At 33.9% G+C, this 23551-nt stretch overlaps 1 protein-coding gene across 2 annotated transcripts in view; it reads left to right on the top strand.

Moving 5' to 3' along the window:
• LOC123707202 overlaps window positions 1-15749 on the top strand; it is a 64056-nt gene extending 48307 nt beyond the window's left edge. The window contains exons 2-7 of one of the 2 annotated variants that reach the window (XM_045657058.1): window positions 41-139; window positions 810-1177; window positions 7403-7622; window positions 9170-9344; window positions 13476-13612; window positions 15506-15749. In XM_045657058.1, the coding sequence (XP_045513014.1) occupies window positions 82-139; window positions 810-1177; window positions 7403-7622; window positions 9170-9344; window positions 13476-13612; window positions 15506-15705 (1158 nt within the window). In that variant the 5' untranslated portion in view covers window positions 41-81 and the 3' untranslated portion in view covers window positions 15706-15749. Of the gene's footprint in view, window positions 1-40; window positions 140-809; window positions 1178-7402; window positions 7623-9169; window positions 9345-13475; window positions 13613-15502 lie in introns of both variants that reach the window. The other variant, XM_045657057.1, reaches the window with a different exon arrangement.
• Window positions 15750-23551: the final 7802 nt, after the last annotated feature.

The following is a 23551-nucleotide window of genomic DNA, read 5'->3' as shown; positions in this document are numbered from 1 at the left end:
TTCTAGTATTTATTGCATTAATAAGTTTAACTTGTTCCAGATTATGAGGCTCCGAATGGGGCTCAGCCTCGAACAGGCGCTATGTGGAGTGTCGGTGTGTTCATTTTCTCCCAGATAGTCGTCTGCCAATTCACAAGAGGTACAATAACTTCTCAACGTTTAAAAATGTTATATGAACTAGTAGTTCAGCACTAGGGATGCATCTATGCACTAGGACTTATATCCGGTATACTATGGGTTTGCCGAAATATCGGCGGCGATATTTTAATTGCCGATACAACTATACTTTTCAAATTTCGCGCATTAAAAACGTAATGTAAAGGCGCTTCTTGTTTGATCTAGTTGCAAATGAGGTACGGACTATCTATGCCCGGGGAAACCCCACGTTTCATTCAGTTTGTTGTCTCTCTCACCCGCTTTGTCAAAGTTTGTGACAGTTTATATTTCTTAATAAAAATAAAAAAAACTTTAACCAAACTTGATATAGTTTAACCTTATTTATTTGTTATTCAATAAGCGTTGGTATCGGTATCGGCAAAAAGGCGAATCGATGCGTTTTTTTTTAAATAAAACAGGGGGCAAACGGGCAGGCTCGCGAGTGCGTTGCGGCCTTTCAAGAATTAAGTAAGAAGTAAATCGTCTAGGCGTCCCTAGACATCACGCATATTGCCATAGATCCTGAGCACCTTTACATTTTATACTTCATTCCATGTATGTTCTTTGCATTAAAAAGATCTGAATAATATAATTCAGAAAACTTATTTAACGGTAAACAACGGCAAACTATTCACCAAGACCTCTCTTTCCAGATAACATTACCAACGAAGACACAACTGTTACGCCTTACTACGCCCTAAGCACCGGCATTGTTCCCGCCCCGATCATGTTACGTCTCGGCAATTCCACCATAGACAGCACAAAGTCTTTTAAAGTGCCGCAACCGACCGACAACACAGCTGCACCACAAATAGTCGAACAGGTTGTGACACAAGTTGTCCAACAAGTTGCACCGCAAGTCGTACCACACGTGGTCTCAGTTAAATCCTACTTCGATCACGATAGGAAGTATGGCCCGACGTTTGAGGACGTCCCAGTTGGTAATGTGACTAAAATTACCGTTCAGCTCGGCGAAGACGCGCATTTGAATTGCAGGATTAGTCTTCTTCAAGATAAAACGGTGAGTGAATACAAATCGGAATAAAAATGGTTCGCGAAAACATTCAACTTGTAAGCGCCATCTGAAACATAAAGGAACATTCTTTTTTACAAACTTATAGTGACTGTTGAGAAATGACTACTAAGATATTATTTAATAAAGTATCTTGATAATAACTGTTAACTGAAATATATTTCAAAACGTTAATATCTAATATGCATCATATAAAAGTCAATTCTAGATTTTTTTTTACATTTGTTTAAAAAAAAGCCTTTATTGTTATTGTTTTCAAATTACATAACATCAATCAAGAGATCAGTCTTAAATTATTGATTTCATGGATTAAAAGCCAGTTGCTCCATATTACATCCAAGACATTGTTATCCGTATTAAAATTGAAATATCGCATAAATTTGAGTTCAAAACTCATAACGGAAACATTTCGATCCATTACGAGATTATAATTATAACAATTTATAGTCTAAAATGTCACAAGATTAATTTCTTATCCGTAAAATTGAACAAGCTTTGCCGAGATTATCCGTAGATTTACAAGGAACCGTATTTTGTGTACAAGACAAGATAAGGCCCTTTATTAATTTTTACCGTCCCCATAATAAGGGGCTTAAATTCGAGCCACAAGTTACGTAACTTTTGAGTACCTGCCGCTTACTTTCCTTAGATTAAAACAAGCAGATTTACGGTTTTGCAATTCATCTGATGGCCATTTATTTTACAGTGCTTACTGCAGAGTTGTGTAATCAAGTTTTGACGGCGTCTATTAAAACACGACCTAGGAAATATCTTCACTTTGAATGTAGGAACGAGTCTATATATACACATATTTGTATCTATACGAATAGATTTTTATTTCTAGTATTATGTTTTGTGGTGTAACAACCTTTTGGGTATGAGCCTCAGTTTTCTGTATCTAGTGCTAAATGCGCACATAGACAGCGACTCTACTAGTGCACAGCCGGTATCGAAGTTACGACCTCAGGGACGAGAATCTTTGAAGCCACAATACCAATGCCTTGCATGCCTATATTAATTTTAAATCAATAACTGTTCCACGGTCACATCAATTCTGCTTTACTTTTAATATGCATCGAAAACTAAACATAGAAATATCGTCACTACCGATATGGACATCGTTATAAGCTGGTTTAGTAGTGTTACCTACACAAGTGCGAGCACAAAAGACACGAACAATTATCGTACAGTATTTTATTTAGATAGATCCCTTTAGCAGTGATGACCTTATGGCTTCAGAGTGCGTCTTTTATCCCTGAGGTCGTAGGTTCGATCCCCGGCTTTGCACCAATGGACTTTCTTTCTTTTTAACATTCACTCGAACGGTGACGAAAACATTGAGAGGAAACCGGCTTGCCTTAGACCCAAAAATTCGACGGCGTGCGTCAGACACAGAACAGACTGATCACCTACTTGCCTATTAGATTAATAAATAATCATTAAACAAATACAGAAATAAGACCGACACCTAAAAGGGCTACAACTTTTTTGATTCCTTTTCAAGCTTAAATTATAACGAACAGCGGGTTTAAGGCACCTTTAATTACAATCTACCCAACGACAAATCACATAGATCCAACTCGGTCCAACGTCTCATCACTACAATGCTGCACTGAATATTCAATCAGAACTAGCCTGCGTTCTCTGAACACACTGTCCTAAGCCAAATGGCGCCTCGACACCACTCGAAGTATATGCTAAGAGCATATCTATTCTTATTTTTATTCGTTAAGTTATGATTCTAAATATGGAACAATTAAATAACAAGAAACCAATCTTGACATTCAAAACCTTTTGTCTTCAGTCACCGTGTCCACGCTGTAAAGCACGCGAAACGTCAAAATTATGTAAAATAATTATAAGTTTAAAATAATATAGCTTCAATCCGTTAAAAAGTGTTTTCTTTAAATGTGTAAAAGTTTTGTTAATAAAAGACTATGTGAGTATTTATTGGTGATTACCATTTATGGTTATATCCTCAATCAAAGTTAGTTTCATCCCAAGCAAGTAACTCTTTTAACAAAATTCTACAAAGCACAAAGTTCCCACAATTTTTCTTCTTATCTTATACCTGTCAATAGTAGACAGTATGCAGGCGGCTTTGTTTTGTTTGACTCTAATTACCATAATAGCCAACCTTATAAACGCTTGAGGCCAATTACAAAAGATATAATTAATACAAAATTGTCCCTTTAATCCTTCGTTTTCGACCAGAAATTGCGTTGAGGTAATTTAATTAAGTGATTTTGACAGGAAAAATGATGAGACACGCGATGAACCTCTGGTGACTACCGGAGCCTCAGCAGTCATAGGTTCGAACCCCGGCTGTGTCAATGGTTTTTCTGCCTATATGCGTATTTAACGGTTATGTAACTTAGACTTAGGTAGTTTCATTTCATACATAAAAATTGAAATTACCATATTCTCTATTTTCTAGAACCTATTACGGTGTGGCCCTCAGATTTTTGTTTGGTTTTTTCTAAAAGTTGATAGACTTTATGTGCCTAAGACATGCTGGTGTGCTCACGATGTTTTCCTTCACCGGACGAGCGAGTGTTAAGTGCGCACAACAATCAGTAGAAAGAAATATCCATTTAACCTGAAAGCTATTATAAAATCCCGCGCTTAATATGGCGGCAGCAAAAAATGCTCCATACTAAACGACTGATGTCGTCGATCTTGACATCAATTTCCTAATTCTCGTAAAGAGAGATCGATTCTCTTTACATCACCGATAATGCTGAAGATAAGTGCTCAAGCTCACCGACGCAAAAAGATTCTAATCTCCATAGGATAGACCTCCATGGGCGTAAATAAGTATATAAAATCGTCAAAGATCAAAAAGTTTTTCTATATTTGCTTCATTAGCTGGTCTGTGCAATTTACTTTATCCTATTCCAATTTCAAAATCATGTCATAGAGCTCAATATCAACACTCAATGAATATATTTATGCTCATTAAAGATTGTAGTCAGACAAATTCAGGGCTATGTTTTATAATGTATTATTTCGTTGAGGCAATTATCTTAATGGCCCCGAACTTAACATGGATCCCTCGCGGCCAATTACAAAGGATTTTGTTAAATATTCGCTTTTGCTGATAAGATGTTATTTAAGACAATACGGCTTCCTCGCCAGGCGAATACGACTGAATTATTTGTCGGATTTATCGCGAAGAAAGAAAACGCCTAACGTTTTATGGTTGAGGCTACTCTGTTTTCGTACTTGTAGGCATCGGATAAGGATATTATTATACTGAAAGTATAAATGGGAATGTTTGTGGATTTTTTATGCGTATTATTATGTTATGTCTACATTATGCCAGATTTTATGAGTTTTTTGATTAAACACCGTGTTACATTGCATGTATAACAAAATTTAGTTTTAAAGACAACCGGTTCATATCGGAATAAAATACTTTTTATTTTTTATTCTGACACAATATCCTTTTTTAGTATTTATATAATTTTAAATGATTAATTAATTTTGTTTTTAATATTATTTTTTGAGGTAAGCTTTAAACTATATAACATCATACTCCAACAATTAACGCATGTAAAACCGATACAGCTAGTAATAATATGAAATCTATGTATAAAGATTATTAAGAATCACTCTAACGTAAATAACATAACAACATAATCATAGCAGCAAAAGCGAATATTTAACAAAATTCGTTGTAATTGGCCGCGAGGTATCCATGTTAAGTTCGAGGTCATTAAGGTAATTGCCTCAACGAAATAATCTATAGTAAACGTAAGCCTGAATTCTTCTGACTACAATACTTAATGAGCATAATTATATTATTTAAGGGTTGATATTGAATTCTATGGCAAGCTTTTAAAATTGGAATAGGACATTGTGTAAACTTTTTCATAATAACATACCTCTTAAATAATTAGCGGAACATATAAACTTAAATGATGATAAACTTTTTGTTTCAACATTTCTACTTCGTACTACAGCGCAATAACAATTTAACTTCGCTAGTTAAAATCTAACTTGTAGCCACTTACAGTGTTCGTTGCAAAAAAGCACAGGGCTACGATAAACTGAGCTTGCTATACATTGCGTGCATTTGTACTACATTGGTGAAAGTATAGGTAATAGTGATTTCAATTTTTATTCTAATACTAGGTTTAGGCTGATTTTTTTTTGTAATCTAAAATAAAATAAATCAATGGCACTACAACCTTTTTGGGTCTGTTCCTCAGATGATCATTTGTTAATCTAATAGGCAAGCAGGGGATCAACCTTCTGTGCATGACGCACGCCGTCGACTTTTTGGGTCTCTTCCTTGACCGTTCGAGTGAATGTAAAACGTGCATATAGAAAGAAAGTACATTGGTGCACAGCCGGGGATCGAACCTACGACCTCACGTGTCGCGTGTGTGATGTCACGTGTCGCGTGTGTGATGTCACGTGTCGTGTGTGTGATGAGAGTCGCACGCAAAGCCACTAGGCCAACACTGCTCATATCACAAATAAAGGTCTAATGTTAAAAATTCGTTTGCAGTGCCCCACGGTTTTTGGAACCAGCTGCCGTTCCAGGTTGAGTTAGGGTCTCCAAGAAAAGAACCACTTGCTTAAAGGCCGACAAAGTATTTGTTTACAAGCGACTTTCCCTCTGTCTCGTAAAAATTTTAGCCATAGAGAAGGAAAAAAGAAGAAGCCCTCGAGTCGTCACTGTTCAGATATTAACGGATTGTCAACTGGTTTCATAGAGTTTTCGCGGCAAGAAGTGTCCTAAATAGCACTTACAACACTGTCATCTTATTAATATTTAATTTTGTAATGAAAGCCATCAAATATAAATCGACACAAATTGGCATTATGACCAAATTTATCAGATTTGCTCTTAAATATCTATTTAATTAATCATTTTAATTATCAAATTATCAACACTATATTATAATAATTGAGTCTATTTGATTTTCACAGCCCTAAAACAAACACAACTTCCTAGAATTTTTAATAAGGGAATTAATTTGCGAGTACAATTTTGTGTTTAAGTCCAGATGTCTATAATATTGTAACATGGTGACCAATTAGGTTACACATTAGAATCTTACATTATCCTTGAGTAGCATACACTATTTCTTTTCCAAATATCAAATAAGACGTGTCCAGCTTCGAAAAGACATGCCCCTAGTCAAAAGTAATACTTTTATAGTATAAAGCTATCGAAAACCACTCTGTTTTTTGGATCAATATTTGTACAATACAATTTGTACTGCTCGTACTGGTACAATTACTAATACAATTATTAACTGAACATTTCCTAGTGTTAAGGATACTGTAACTTTAACTTGCCGAGTTAAAAACAAGAAACCCGCTATAATGTTTACAAGAGGCAATGCAATTTGTACAGTTCTGAGTGGGCCTTGTTTTGGAATAGCTACTAGTTTAATCAACTTTACGGTTTATTTTTAACCTATTATACAAATAAGAAATAACTCTTGGTCTTGGCTTTAAATTTTAATATCTGTTTTATAATTTTGTTAAAAGGGACATAGTTGATCAAATGCCATTTATACGCCGATCTGAAAAATAAACTGGAGCTGGATCACGTGAGGGTTGAGAGTCGAGTGCCAAGTTTCCAAGCTAACATTAATCTCACTTCATTGTATCGGCTACAAACTAGTAAATTGGGTATCCTATGAATCAACAATAATAAATATACATGAATCATCATATACATCAATTCAGTTAATTTGATTATATATTTAAATACTTACTCGCGAGCCCACGGGCATTCAAAGTGTCCATGGGCGCTTAACGTCTCGTGAGCCTCCACCCAGTTTGCCTCCTTTCTATATAAAATCTAGTTAGAGGCATAATATAACAATTAAACCAAATATGTCACAAGTACGAATACAGTAGGTAATAAGTAAGTTGATGATCAGCTTTCTGCTGATACACGGTATCGACTTTTTTAGTCTAAGCCATTCCAGGTTTGTGGTGATGTTATCCTTCACCATTCGAACAAGTGTTAAATGCGCCATCGGTGCACAGGCGGGTATCGAAGATACTACCTCAAGGATGAGAGTCGCACGGTCCTATGAAAAGGCCAAGACTCGTCTCCCGGACGGTATACGTGAATACAAATAATAAAAATTACAGACACGCGTTCATTTTCTTTAGGTTTTCTGAAGTCAAAAATATACAAATCATACACATAATAATATTTGTTAAATCCTCTATATTTAATAGGTATCCTGGGTTCGTCGAAGAGGTAAAGACGAGATTCCAGAATTGCTCACAGTTGGTGCTGTGACATATGCCGCGGATAATCGAGTAACGGTGGCCAGGAGGTACCCTGGAAATTGGAAACTCCTCGTCAGGGAGGTGAAGCCAGAAGATGAAGGAGTGTACGAGTGCCAGATTTCTACACATCCGCCGAGAGTCAGTCGGACATATCTACATATAAATAGTAAGATTGCCTGAAGCACAAATATTTTATAAACTTAATCCCAAAATAAATAAGTTAATAAATTTTAAATAATATGGATCATTTGAATAGGGAACAATCAACTGGTTGTAGTAAAATTTTATACTTCCGCTGTTATGTTATTTCTAATCATCAAGTTTTTTTTATTCAAAATAATATAATATAATCAGAATATGTGACATAAGAAAACCGCTGTGGTTTGTATTAATGTAACCATAATAATATAATTTGCCATCACAATATACCATCCAACTTTAAGCCCCTATTGTTTCGAGATAAGAAGTAAGGAGCTAGGGGTTCTGTCGTCCACCATATGTTGCAAATGGCCCAATCACTTGAGTTTTTTGCAATTGGACGTTGGTGGCGTCGTCAAGAATGTTGTAAAGTTCTTCATTGTAGCGAATACACCAAACACCGTCGTCGCAAGCAGAGCTGTAGATTTTTCGAAGATTCTTCCGCTTGGAAATAAACAGAGCAAGCTCGTCTTTCTTGCTAATGGCCCTGGCTTCAGAACCATAAGTGAGCACTGGCCGCAGCAGAGATTTTTGACACCAAAGTAGTAGCGATTTGCTATCATAATGCGTCTGATTGTACTGATATCTCGGTTGGAATTATTATGACTAGTAACTTTTGCGTGTACTTATAAAATATAGTACCTCTAACTTATAGTTCGGCAACTCTAATCGCTCGCAACTATAGGGTTGCAAGCGCGTCACACTGTGTTAGGCTTTTGTAGGTGGTAAATGCGAGGAGACAACAATTTGTACCTTAACACAATTAGTAATAGTGGCCATCGTCATTTTAGTCAGTCTTATAAGTTTTAAATATTGAATTCAGTCATTGTCTTCTGTTAATTCTTAGAACGCAGAACGCATTCGTTACCTAATTTAAAATTTATAAATAGATTTTATGTGGCTTTTCTAATATCGTTCTGAGTGCAAAAATATAAGTAGTTCATAGTAGATCTGTTGGGACGGAAACCACATTGATACTGACCAATTGTATTATCGACGTATGTCTGAAGCTTACGATAAATTAGGTTCGAAGGAATTTTATACGCAGTATTATGTAGCGTGATGCTTCTGTTATTATCGCAGTCCAAACTTTCTTATGTAAGGGTATGTTTACTCCCGAGTTTCAATGTTCTCGCATATTCTTAACAATCCTCACCCTCTCTTAGCGAGACACGAATAAGGCTGAGGCCACCCTGTTTTAAGAGGTCTTACGGTATTCTTTTTAATATTAATAATTATTTTTAATATGCATGCCAAATATGTACAATGTACATGCATTAAAAATGACAGCCTAAAGAATATTATTTAAAATTTTATTAATGTACTGACAGATAATTCTGACTTTATTGATACAATTTGTTGAGCGGCTCGTAGATTACTTTTAGATAAAGTACCAAAGTAAAATGTGGTATTTACTATTTAACATAGATTACGTCTTGATAATTATATAATATGTTTAACTTTAAAACGGCCAGCGCACAACTTGCGTTTAATATTTATATAAATATTACCTAGCTCCCCAAGTCTGGGTAGTGGACGAGGCTGGAGCACCTCTTCTGGAGAAATATTATGAAGCGGAATCAACCCTGGCGCTGGTCTGTCGAGCTCGCTACGTGGATACACCAGCTGTCCTCACGTGGTTGCACGAGGGAAAAGCTCTGAATTCTGACACATCCAGAGGTGGAATCAGGTTTGTTTCTTAAACTTTTAACTTATAAATACATCATTATAGAAGTACTGGAACCTGCCACTTTTCTCAAAGTTCTTAGGTTCTTAAGTTTTTAATTTCTTTCTTTTTGGGGAACTTTCACATATTTAACAAACATATTTAACAGACATAATTAACAAATCACTTATAGCCAGATTTGGGTCAATCTGTAAACATTGATAATTGTTTAGTCAAGCCGCATTTTATATATCAAAATGAAATATACAAACACTACAAAATAAATTATTAAAATCACTATTCAGAAACAATTGTTTAACACAAACTAGTAAAATAAATTATAAGCCAATTATATGACAATTAAACAAGTATATGTTTATGCTATAAATCCTGTATCTTATTTTTAAAAATTAAATAACTTTCTTCATAACTTAACAAATCAAACGCAATACCCGTTGAGCGAGTTTGCTTATCTTGCCGGAGCCACGTTCAAATTATATGAAGAAGTCTATTAAGTGACTATTGAGGGCTGCAATTATTTAGTCATAGTAGAAGTAGTTTCCACCATCACGTCACCATGTTCTTTGGAAATATACAGTACTCGACGTTTATCTCTCCATTAACCAATATAAACACTGTTCAAGAATAAGGATTTGTTTTCTCTTTTTTCCAATTTCAACAGGATTATCTTTGCGGTGTTTTCTTAACGTTTCGTAGCCAAACCAAAAGAGTTATTGTATTTATCCATGGTGGCTACAATCTAATCTTCTCTCGCTAGTATATCACCGTGGTGTGTGGTCTACGACTGGTAGTCATCGACTTCGATCTGGTGTCATAAAAATACTTAAATCACTGCCGCAATTTAATATATCAGAATGAGCCTAGTAGACTAACATCAGGACGGCTGTCTGATGGCAACGTATATCTCGATCGTATACATTAAGTTTCTCATATCAAAAACCAATAATTCTACCAAAAAAGTTCTATAAACATTTATTGCCGCATAGCGATTATTATTTAAAGTTTGTGGTGGTGATACATTACTTGTGGATATTGAAGAAATATATCGAATAGGGTTTTGTCCTTAAGTGATAGTTTTAGATAAATTTTAGTTTAGATAAGTATAGATTTAAGTTTTAGATAAATCTTATAAATCGGTGTAAATTTTCAGAAAATAATGTTTTTACGTGAATGATTAGTACGATGACAAGATTTGTCCATTTCGATATCGAAATTCAGTATTAGTGTCTAATAACGACGAGTATATATAAAATAGTTTCATCTGAACACGATTCATTAAATTAATTGCAAAGTTGTTTATACGTAGATATACGTACGAATCGTTACAATAGGACAGCGACAGACTTTCAGCAACATTCCTTGTTTGTTTTTAATGGCAACTAAAGACTTTAATTGAAATACGTACAGACATCCTGTTTCAGAAATTCTAAAGTGTTAGAAAATATGTTCTTATTCCTGCTACATTTAGATTATCTGAAAGCAGTTTTCTTATAATAATCAAATAAAATAAATTTATTACATAATCTGTCATTAGCCCATCAAGTTAGTAATCTTTGAATTCATCATATCTGATCTGTTCATTGTAATAAAAATGATTATATCGTATCTCAAGTAAAACAATAATTAATACTGCCCACGACAAGTATATATTATACCTCCAAACAATAGTTTTTATTGAAGTTAAACTTCTTTATCGGCGTTGTAATAAAAATTACCGTCACAGTATTCCGTTGTGCGCCATTTTTTTCTTTTCCCTACCACGGTTTATTCGAAGAGATTCGAAGCCATTAATAACAAACATATATAATAACGATAACAATGATAGTAATAATTCTATTAAAATTAATGAAATTCCGTAATAATCTTAGTAGTAATAAGGTAAAATAAAATAATTGATTATTTGTATTCATGTCTATGATAATAAAAGCCTTTTGTTAAACTTTATCTTATTTAACTTTATCTAACCAATTTCTGTAAAGTTGCATATAATAGTTCATTTTTCGAAAAATAAGGTCATAAAGAAGTTTCACTTCTCACGTGTGTACACTAGTACACGCACACATTTTTTATTTATTTTGGGTGCGTGTGATGAAAGCCAGCTACGAGCCTTCCACATACCAGTAATTTTCCGCAGGGTATTAATTGGTAACTTTTACCGCATATAAATGTAACAGTGGCTAAAACGCAATCGGTGAAAAATCTCACAGTTTGGAAAATAAATCGCTACCATAAGAAACGTTATCGATAACATAAAGCTTGGTAAAAAGCTAAACCGTGTCTTTCGATAGCTGATCAACAAAGGGACTTTTTAGCTTCTTGAATATTCTGTTGCGGCTATAAATCAATAAATTTAGTTCATACTGAAGTGTTTTGTTGTGTATGTATTGTAATGGTTCTAAGTGCCACCTCGTTTGAAATGTTTAAGTTGTGTGCGTGTTTTAAAATATATCAACTTCATATAAATCAACTACATTTGCGTTTGATGCGTATTAAAAGGACATGCAGACCACGATGATTTTTTATATTGATTTCATTTCTTGATTAAATTTTTTGTTATTGCATTGTTTTTATTTATTTGTATAAACAGTATTATTGTACTTATTTAGTACTTTTTGGTCTCTCTCTATCATGTCATAAAGAGGCAAATAAGTACTTTAGATAAAAATGTGGAATTACACCGATTCCTTTTTAATGAAAGTATTTTTAAGGAAAGGAGAGGTTTTTTGAAGAAAGGAATTTTCTTTCCGAATACTACATTTAAATTTATAACTCTATTACCATTATTAAATCCTATCAAATTAAAATTAAGGCACAATAATAGCAAATTAAACGTAATGCGTTTCGTGTGCTAAATTAATATTTTAAGAATCCTATTAAGCCAAAAGCCGTCTCTTGAGAAATCAAGCTTTAATGTTTTTACTAAATAAATTGTTAATACTTTGTCGAGATTTCCTGAATCCATTTGCTACGAAATTTCGCTTAAATACAGTCTCATTTTGGATTTTAATGCGGAGTCTTGGTTTACTTTAAATAATATGCCGTGGAAAACCAAGCTTGGTTCAATCAATGTAGTAAGTAAGTTAGTGTAGTAGTAACGTAGTTTACGTCCTAATACAATTATTGAATGCAATTTAACTTATGTAAGGAAAAGTAACGAACAATAATATTTGATTCGCGCAAATCTGTTGCCATGTACGTGGACCTCCTTAGACACTCGTAGTAAAAATAAAAATGTTAAAATCCTTTTCTTTTATAAATATAAATTAAGAACATTTAAGATAATTTGTATTTAGTGTGACCTTGTGACACTTTTGACCTTGAATTACCATCGCATATATTAAAAGTGGATTAAGTTACTACAAAAGCAGGAATCTTGTATATTTTTAAAACAAATCGGAAATCCAACAGTACGTTGTTGAATTACTCACTTTTCAACGAACGTTAAGCAAATAAAGTCACTATTTGTCTTCGACTCTCTTTGTTTACAAGGGTCTTTGGGGAATCTACCATTGGTATTCAGTTATATGTTGATATAATTGTCAAACTTAATCAAAAACTAGCTGATTCTTGTTAATATCTTTTGGAATTAGGTAAGACCTTCTTTCAGGTTTTATATTTTTTACGTACGTATAGTAGGCTAAGGAATTTTAAGGTACGATTCGAACGATAGCTCCAATTGACAAGCACAAATTGTCTTTCTGTCTAGAAGTATAAGGTGAAGGAAAATACGTGTAGAGCTTCGACCCAAAAGTAGACAGTGTGTGTACAGTGTACACACACTGTCTACTCACACACGTGAAGCATAGAAGAATCATTTATTTTTTCTAATCGGCAAGTAGATGACTTGAGATAAAATAAATAATCTCGAAGCCAATACAAATATCTGAGGTCCAGCCTTAAAATGTTGCAGCCCCAATTTTCATCTAAATTATTATTACTTAACCACAAATCTTTTGAATAGCTCCACGACAATCCTTAAGAAATATCAATAATTGTTCAACTTTCTTATTAATTTAAATACACCATTAAGGGGTCTGAACTGTAATTTGGACATCGTAGCGCTACTAGTTCCATCGTATCGTTGCCATCGTAATTCCGGATAGAATAATGAATAAAACACTACTTTATTTTCAGTGTAAAAACAGAACAAGTACCAGGTGGTGCGGACAGCGTGTTACGCCTCGCAAGAGTAAACAGCAGCGATGCGGGGAACTACACTTGCGCTGTACGAGGGGCGAAGCCACACACAGTCGCTGTTCATGTTCTTAATGGTAATGTTAACGTTTCAATAACTACATAAATTATCTTAGTTGCTAACTCACCTGGCGTATAACCTGGAGTTAAAAAGAGTTAATCCTGAGTTCGCTTCCTAGGGAAAGAATTTAATTCGCCATGGTTGACAGAAAGCTGAAAATTTAAAGTGAGTTAATTCCTTAAGCAGGAGAATTACACGTATACCACTACCTACCACTTCTAACTTTACAATACCGGATTAGGTGATATAATATATTATTTTTTCTTAAGTATAAAGTACCAAAACTTTTCAAAGCGACATCCGAAAGTGACAAAGTAATTAAGAGTTTGTAGTCCTTTAAATTTACGCGATCAATTAATTTCATTAAGACTATTAAATTGCCACTCATTAATTCGGGATCATAATCAAATTAACATTTATTTAATCATGTTTGCTATGTACACTGATGAATATTTAAAAAAATATTTTTATATTAACAACCAGTTCCCAAATCAAAGGCGTATAGCGGGCGAGAAGAATTGGCAATAAACTCTCCGGTACTAACAATCGCTAATTGTGTCCAAGAAATTGTTAGGCAACCATATCGCTATGCAATATTGACATATTGAAACAATATTCAAAATTTTGAATATGTTGTGTGATTTAAATGATACTGTGATGATATTGTTTCATACTCCTTTTGTTCTATGCTAAACATCAGGAGTAAATATAGAATAAAAATAATTCAGCAAAAGTCAATACGCGGATTTTTCCACGTACTAATTGCTACTTGAAGCTTAACACGAGTCTCTGTTTTTCTTCAAAACAAATTATGAGCCGCTTTATCATCATTAAGCAAATATAAATACATTCAATTTGTTTAGAAAATAAACAAGCTCTTAGCGAATTGAGGGTAGTTTATGCTAAAGATCTCGATTTTCTTTAATAAGGTTACTCGAGCGTTCTTGCTGTCTTGGTAGGAAATTGACTTTACGCCTATCTTTTAACAATCCTGTTTACTGCAAAACTTAGTGGAAAGTTATAACAGTTCATAATTGGAATATTAATTTTGGTTAAACATTTATGTTAATTCGGTCTCTTTATTAAGAACGGCATAAATAATCTTTTGTCTACACCTATTTTATGTTAAATTTAACAGTGAAGTAATCATAGTCTACATTGCTACATATATCTTTGAGCTATTATTTTTATTATGAGTATTTTAATAAAATTTGTTTTTCAGCATAATTTATTTACATAAGTATATTTAAATTTGAATGAGAAAAAAAATTGGTTTCTCTAAATAACGTGTTGCTAGATTTAAGCAATTTAGTTAAAATCAAGGCGTGACCGAAGGACGCGGGTAGCATTTTTATGTAGTACAGTAAATAACTAAGAAATAACGATTTTTGAATACATTAAAATATATAAAAAAAACAATAGCGCTACAACCTTTTTAGGTCTGGGCCTCAGATTCTATATCTGTTTCATGATTATTTGTTAATTGAATAGGCAAGTAGGTGATCAGCCTTCTGTGCCTGACGCACGCTGTCAACTTTTTGGGTCTAAGAAAAGCCGGTTTCCTCACGATGTTTTCCTTCACTGTTAGAGCTAATGTTATGCGCACATAGAAACAAAATCCATTGGATCACAGCCAGGGATTGAACCTATGACCTCAGGGATGAGAGTCGCAGGCTGAAGCCACTAGGCCAATACTGCTCACCACATTTAATATAAGGATTTATAAAACACTTCGTTGCAAAAAACGCTTTTGAGTGACAAACACTCTTAAGTAACCTGAATAATAAAACGACCATTATTATCAATGTGCTCTTAAAAACTTAATTAAAGGTATATGTAAATTATAAATCTTCGTAATACATATAACAGTAAATTTCAGCATAACTTATACCATCCTTTGTTTCAGAAGAAAGCCTCGCCGAGTTGCATGCCGGGAACTCAATTCACAAACCAACGAAAATCACTGTTATAACGTTGCTAATTATAGCAGTTGTTATTTCACAATCACCGTTAGTCGCAGTCGCAGTGACATTCGCTGCACTAGCACATAATATAAGGGTCCAAGGCCTATTAAGTGAACAGTTCACGGGAATAATATTGCCCACGTGATAATTGTTGTAAATAATATCGTTTTAAATATTATAACTAGTTTATCAGAAATTAAATTTCATTGTATACGTTTGTTGTTTTATTTCTCTGTATAATAAGTTTGGAAGATTAAAAAAATTGTCTTATAAATAAAAAATTCTACTTGAAGATATCATAAGTGAATTTGGAAGAATGGTAACTGCCTAAAACTATCAAATCTAATATTATGATTTGTGGGTAATTAATCAATTATCTAAATACCAGCAAAATTTACATTATGTATTGTTTGAATGATTCCCTCAAATTCAAACAAAATAGCAATAAAGGAGTGTGTTTCTAAACACACGTCACACGTCCAAGTCAAACCCAAACATTGTTACGAATTTTCCTCGTTCCTGATTTCCACTAATAACTCATTTTTCAACGTTAATAAAAGTCTATCTATGCGCCACTTATCATGTAATCTTGTAAAGGATTTGTTACAAATACGCGAGCTGAATGTTATATGTCGGCTTATCAGTCACATTTTATGGCTAGATGCCCCTAACTCGGTATCAACTGGGCTTACGAAAATATGTCCGCATATTCTACGTAAATGTTGAATCAGAGGTCCAATTGCATGCAAAGGACAGCTTATGAGGGTATACTGTTATTATAAATAGCACTAAGAGGCGTCACTAATTCACTTTTTTTTTAACCAATACCGAAAATTTTAGGATCTTGGCCGCATTATTCTTTATGTTATGTGATCATTTGTTTTTTTTTTTTGAAGCAAAATATCTTTCATCGAACGAGTGTTAATTGTGCTGATAGACAGAAAGTATCCTCCTCCTTCTAAGGGATGAGTGTCGCTTGCTGAAGCCACTAAGCTATCATACTCCACCACTAAAATCTATATCAAAATCTATATATATATATCACTGTAAAAATGATAAAGTTTATATATTTACTACATAATATGAATTACGTCAGATTTACACGTTTAAAAAAATATGCATTCTGTTATAATTAGGGACAACCCATATCAAATATGGCAGTCGTTGCTCCCCAGAACGTTAGTGTGATAATTAAATGCATCTAATGTACAAAGTATTGTTTTGTTAAGTATTTACTTCACTAGATTTAAATGTGCAGAATTATGTAGGTGTATCAGATTGGACTTGTATCTAGGAATCTATAAAAACTACAGCTATATATCGACCGAGGCTTAGACGGTACCAATTATTCTCAACGAAATGTATCCATACCAATATTATAAAAAGATAATGGTTGTGACTTTGTACGGGGTAATCTCTAAACTGAACCGATTTCGAAAATTCTTTTACCAATTGATAGCCTTTTGTTATAGTTATAGGGTATGTTACCTGAAAAATTATAAGATTTTTGTGTCGTAGTTAGATTGGCTAAATATGACACTGTCATATTATTAACAGGTCTGTTCACGATAAGCTTAGAAAGTACAGCACGGAGTGTTTTGTTATATCAGGAATAATTGATGAGGAAGGTTTCAGTGTGTCATTTTCCAAGGTGTATGGGTGACGTTCGCCCATGCAATGCCGGGGCGGTTTTTAGTATTAATATAGCATACAATTACAATTATACCAAGAATATTATAACTAGTCCGGCCATAAATCCTGTTTCATACAATCATTTCCTTTTTTCAACTTTTTAATTATTGTACAATTTGGAACACGTGTATTATAGACAATATGGAATGGGGTGTTAAAGAAAATAGTAATGCAGTGATCTCCTTGCTGAACTCGTTATGGAACTGTCGGATATATTCCAGACACTTCAAAAACTTGATATCGGCCGTACGTTCGTATATCGTACTATCAACACTTACAACAACACTTCGTCTGTCGCAGATCGGGGCGACCGCTTGCTATTAGAACTACAAAGGCTGTTAAAGCGAGAATTCATCGAAATCCCATTAGGAAGCAAAAAATCTTATCACGAAAAATAAAGATTCCCACTAGGACTCTGTCGCGTATTATAAATTAAGACCTGGAGCTCGGTGCTTACCGGCATACAGGACATGCCCTAAGTCAATCTTTACAATTAAAGAGAGTTGATCTATTAAAAGGCGTTATGTTGCGATACGCAGCGGAAAAGCAAAGAAATATCTTAATGGCTGGACTAGATATATCTAAAAATCGCAGAAAGTATAAAAATATCCACTTGGTATAAAAATACACACAGTGCAAATTTAAATCTAAACCGACTTACTATAAACCAATATATTACATAACATCGTAAATGAAACCCATTTACGTCATATTAATATATCAAAGCCTATTTATTTAACATCTATAGATCTGGTTTCCTTTATTACATATTAGTTTGCACATAGATAATATTAATAGGCAGTAATTATACTATCTACACTGTCAGCTCTACCTAATTATACATATCGAAGCTATGGATACGGAGGTTAAATTATGAAAGCCCTCACTATTATTATGCCGAGTTTGAGAACTCAAAGTTTTTATTCATTTAGTAATTTAAATATAACTTTCAATGATCTTCCTATGTTAGGAAGTTGTAGTAGTTAGTTTATGACCATGGACTGGCCGGTGGTATGGGGGAATCGAAGCCTGGAGACCAGCAGTCTTGATTGGGGTCATTGTTGGATATGCGCCCGGGTCCCTTGGGTTGGGCCCATCTTCAGGGCGTGTGGAGGGCTGACGTGTTTTAAGTGGGTAAAGTCTGTCTCTGAATAGCAGAGGGCAACAGGGTCCCCACAGTCTCCACATCAAGTCCGATAACCGTGACGTGGCGTGCGATTTTCAATAAAAACGTAGTTTATGCAAATAATTAAAAACAAATGCTAAAGTCGATGATATATAAGTCTGTGTTATTAACAAGTTCAGACGCTCTATTTTAAGTCCCTATCGATCAATTGAAATGTAACCTAGTGCAGAATTCTATTTCAACAACTGTTTGATAAGCAGATTGATGAGTAAGACAATTTCAATTTAAAAGTGCGTCGGGAAACGTAAATATATATTTAATAGTAGTAATCATCAGTGTCATTTTATTGGTCAAACTTCATTTTATTGGTATAATTAATATATTAGTAAATTATGGTTACATAACTATTTTTCTCGTAGCTTGTGGAACGTAAAAAATATCAATAATACCAAAACTCTTATATAATGAACTAAATGAGTAGAATATAAAAATTTAATCATGACTTTAATTCTTACACAAATTGTTATATATAGTTCCGTTCAGTAATAGCTATTATTCATTCATAATTTTAATGCATACTGCGGTAGGTACACTTCTCGGCTACCATCATTGCCATGACGTCATTCACTAAGAAATATACAATTTTAATTCGCAGCCCTTGGACAAACGTAAACAAAGGTTTTTACTTGTTAATTATTCTGAATTTACACAAATAAACATAGTGTTGCCTTTTATTAACATAACTTTTACACATTAAAAAAAAAACACTTTTTAACAGATTGAAGCTTATGTAAGTTTATGTATTATTACAAACATATAATTATTAAAATTAGGTAAAATAATTATAAGTTTATAATAAAACATAGCTTCAATCCGTTTAAAGTGTTTTCCATACAAATACGCATATATTGTTATTCGATCAAATGCCGTCTTCGATGCAAGTAAACTCTAAGGTAAGTATTAGGATTAGGCGGCCGAAGAATTTTAATCGTCGATTCCACTAATCTGTGACTTTTTTTTACGTGACCAAAAGATGAATAATAATATTTTAAACTGTGTATTTTTTGATAAATTTATGATTTATACAAGTTATTTTACTTTATTATGTGTTCACGCCACATAATGGTCCTCTCTGTTCACATTTTCTGTCTTTACGTCACCCATTCTTTAAACAGCACTCGGTATCTCTAGCTATACTCAAGTGAAGAGGATGGGACTCCCGCGCTGCAGGGAAGACACTACCACCGAGTAGACACGCTTCTTGTTTTTTTTAACACTTATGCATACGCTTTTATTTGTGGTCTTCTCCCACGGAGACAAAGGACTAACGGTTAGTGGGGATTCCATATTTTTACGTCTCGGTCTACTTTGCTGTGTCTTCGCCGCTACACCATGTTTTAAATGAATTACTCTTAATTATTATTATTATACTAAACTAATGTGTGATTAATAAAAAAAACTAATAATCACTAGTCAATCACTACTTAGCCTATTGAGGTCATCGGTGAGAGCAGTCGTGATTCTAATTAATTGTGTGCGCAAGCCGTTTAGAGGTCTGGACCGCACGATTAAACATGCTACGCATTATCGAAGTGATTGACTAGTCAATATTTATTTACAGTATATATATGTGTGTGTATAGAGCTGTGTTGTCCTAGTTGTTTTAATATAATTTTGATTGTACTTGAGTTGTATTGGAATTGAAATTATTATTGTTTTCTGTAAATAGTTAAACCCTCAATTATACTTGTTACTCAACAAAATACTCTCTATGAAATTGAAATTGTATAGCTGAAAAGGGTTTTTAGGTATTTCACTAAATCCCACAGTTTTCTTTAGTTTCTTTAGGACTAAGATCTTTTTCGCCTCGTCTGAACTTGTTAAAATCATATGAAAGAAATGATTAACGTTAAGCTTTCTATAAAAGGTTTTCAACATGTTTTTGAAAGCTTTACTGAAGATAGTAATAGGCGGAATAAATAGGATTTTGTACCAAAAACACAAAAAAACCTGGGTTAATAAACCTGAGTTTATTATATAAGTGATTTTTCGGAGGATCTTTTTAGAAGCCACACAACATACAACATGCTCCATTGCAAATTACAGGGACAGACTCCATAGCAGCAACTTTTTTTGTATCTATACGAAAATCAAACTTAGTGCCTCCGGGCTTGAGCACCTAGTGTGCTTTATCGACTTAACTTTAATTTTGGTTATAGAAGAATAGTCATCTAATGTAACTAATATAATGAATCAATATTAAACTTATTTTTATTAATTTTCTATGTATTGAAAAACAATTGTTACAAAGCCTTGGCTTCGTCTTTAAAGTTTCTGACATATTTTAATACCACGTTGAGACATTGCTATTAAAACTACTTATTAACTATTCGGCCTTAGTTTGGAATTAGGTTTATTTATCTGTTTCTTGGTAATTCTACGAAATAGAGTGGTCAGCTTGACATCCGCCGTTTAAGGTTTCATGCATACTGTTTCCCTATGATCATCTACTTCTAGAGTAGAGAAAGCAAGTCGCATTTGAAATATCCATTGTTTCACAGCCATGATTTATTTGTATTAGTAACTACGTACACTTATGAACGTCAATATTTGAAAGTCATCAATTTATAAATTAAATGTTTAAATTCAGTTCCAGTTCCCAACTAAAACGCGCAAAGCGGGCGAGAGAAATTATTAAGAAATTCTCCACCATTAATCACCAAGTTTTGTGAAAGAAATTGTAAGGAACTCTATTGACACCATACGTATCGACGAGCACCAAGCTGCAATAAGACGAAAGTGTTCAACGCCTATATTTTATTAGCCTCTACCACCAAACCCATTTCCTGCATACTGTACGTGTATATATTTTATAACTCCGTCGGAAACACCTGTATGATACATTCCAAATAATTTTAGGGCTAAAGGCTCAATATGTATAGACCTATAAACAGAGTAAGTACGGATCAGTGAGTTATATTTTATATTCTATGGCAACATTCGTCCTATCGTGCCCTCTGAATACGAATTTTCTATAAACGTATCGAGATACGGCACGAAATTCAATTTGTCAGTTTTCTTATAAACCGATCTACTTACGATAAAATTTATATTTTCGTCAGATTAACCCCTATTAATATACTATAAACATGGCTATTTTAAAATGTATACGCCTTATAGATTCTTATCATCTGCTAATGGCCATTTTGTAATACGTATTTTCTTTAAAAAAAAAACAGTCCGTAAATGACTTTCCTTTGCCGCATAAGGTACTGTAGAAAGATGGTTCTTCAGACCTTTACGGTGAACCCCCGACCAGTCAAACAACTGACTGTCCGGCACGAATGTCTCAGTGATTTTAGCCGTAGAGTGTGGCTACATTATTACTAGTTATTTACAATTTGTAAATTGTAAATAAGTATAAACAGCGTGATAATAATTTAAATAATAATTATTGTAATTGGATTTTGAGGCATTTATGAAAATTCAAGTATAGAAATGAATATCTTAATTAGGATTTACAAAGTATAAAAAAATAACATTTGAAGTATTACTTTTAAGCCAACAGTATTTCAGATCCCAGAGGCATGCTCTGCTGTCTGAATGGAACTCCACCAGCAACCACCAATTAGGCTGATGATCTCGCTGCTAAACCATTTCCTCAGTTCCCCATCAAAACTGGATATATTTGTGACAGATTTGGGAAGACTGAGAGATGAATTGTTTTTATTTTTTACGTAGAAATTAAAATTGTTCGTAGTTTTGGTAGTAAGTTAGGCTATGTCATATAATAATTCAACAAATTTGTGGGCGCGGTAGATGCTAATGTTCGGAATTTTTCGGTTGCTTCAATATTTTATTATAGTCCCTCGAAGTGCTGACTTAACAGAAAATAATAGAGTGTTAGTTTATAACAGTTCTGATAATTAATTGATTTAATATGAATTGTTCACTGTAATAAAAACTAGATATTGTAAATTGCTCAAACAGAATTCATTCCATTTTCACACATGAGAACACAAAGCGACTAGGTATAACGAGGTAACAATAAGTTAACTAGCGCCAACATACATAGCTGATTCATTCTAACCGTAAAACCACGTTATATTTGCCTACATATAAATTGCTTGGCTCGTTGCAGACCAAAACCAAACCGCAATTTGTGAACTGCAATGAAGAATAAATTTTGTTGCAACGTCGGGATTTTTTTAATTTAAAATTCACGCTTTTCCTATAAAGATAAAACAGCTACGCTACGGATTAAATGTTTTCACTACCCAAATATACACGTCATTTGCATGTAAAACGTAGCAGTGCGAGGCAACGCAATGTCACCATTATTATGTAGCAGGTTAATTGAAACCTACACAGTAGAGAGACGATAAATCATAAGTGTCCCATTCGGGCCCTCAGTGTTGTATTCTTTCACGTCCCCTCAATGAAAATAATGTCACATACAATAAATACGTAATTCGTTGTATTGCTTACAGTACTTTACCAGAGACGCTACAACCTATGGCTTTAGAATTCTGTCTGTTTCGAAATCATTTGTTTTATCTAATAAGCTTTATGAGACTGTCAGACGCCGTCGAGATTTTAGTTCCTTTTCATACCGAATGTTAAATACGCACATACATAGAAAAATGCATTGTTGCAGAGCCAGGGTTTCAACCTACGACAGGGGTGCGAAGAGTACGGTCATGGAACACTGCTCTTCACGATTTGTTGACCCAATTGATTGCATATGTAAGCATAATGTTGAGCTTTCTCTTTTTTCAAAGATGGGAATGCAAGAGATGCAATTATTTTCAAATTCAAAATCATTTATTCATATAGGTAACACAATGAACATACAGTATGATATTACTACACTAATACGCTCATGAACGTCAAAAACAGAAATGTATATGAAATGCTTCAAATTTTACATTTACTGCCATTTCTCAAATCAAGGACGTAGAATGGAAGAGAGCAACTGGCCATAAACTATCCGCCACTCTTTTTAATCACCACGTTTTTGTTTTTTTGTTTTACACAACGTTTGTAAGGAGCTGCAACCACAACACCATGTTCCACATGACATCTTAAGTAATTAATTATAATAAAATAAATTAAAAACAAAAATTTGTCCTCTATCAGCAGCATTGTGAAATAGGAGCACGCACTTGCATTC

This window comes from Pieris brassicae, chromosome 3 (assembly GCF_905147105.1).
Source record: "Pieris brassicae chromosome 3, ilPieBrab1.1, whole genome shotgun sequence".
Lineage (NCBI taxonomy): Eukaryota > Metazoa > Arthropoda > Insecta > Lepidoptera > Pieridae > Pieris > Pieris brassicae.
The sequence above is the reverse complement of the archived record's forward strand: the minus strand, read 5'-3'. Positions and strand labels throughout refer to the sequence as shown.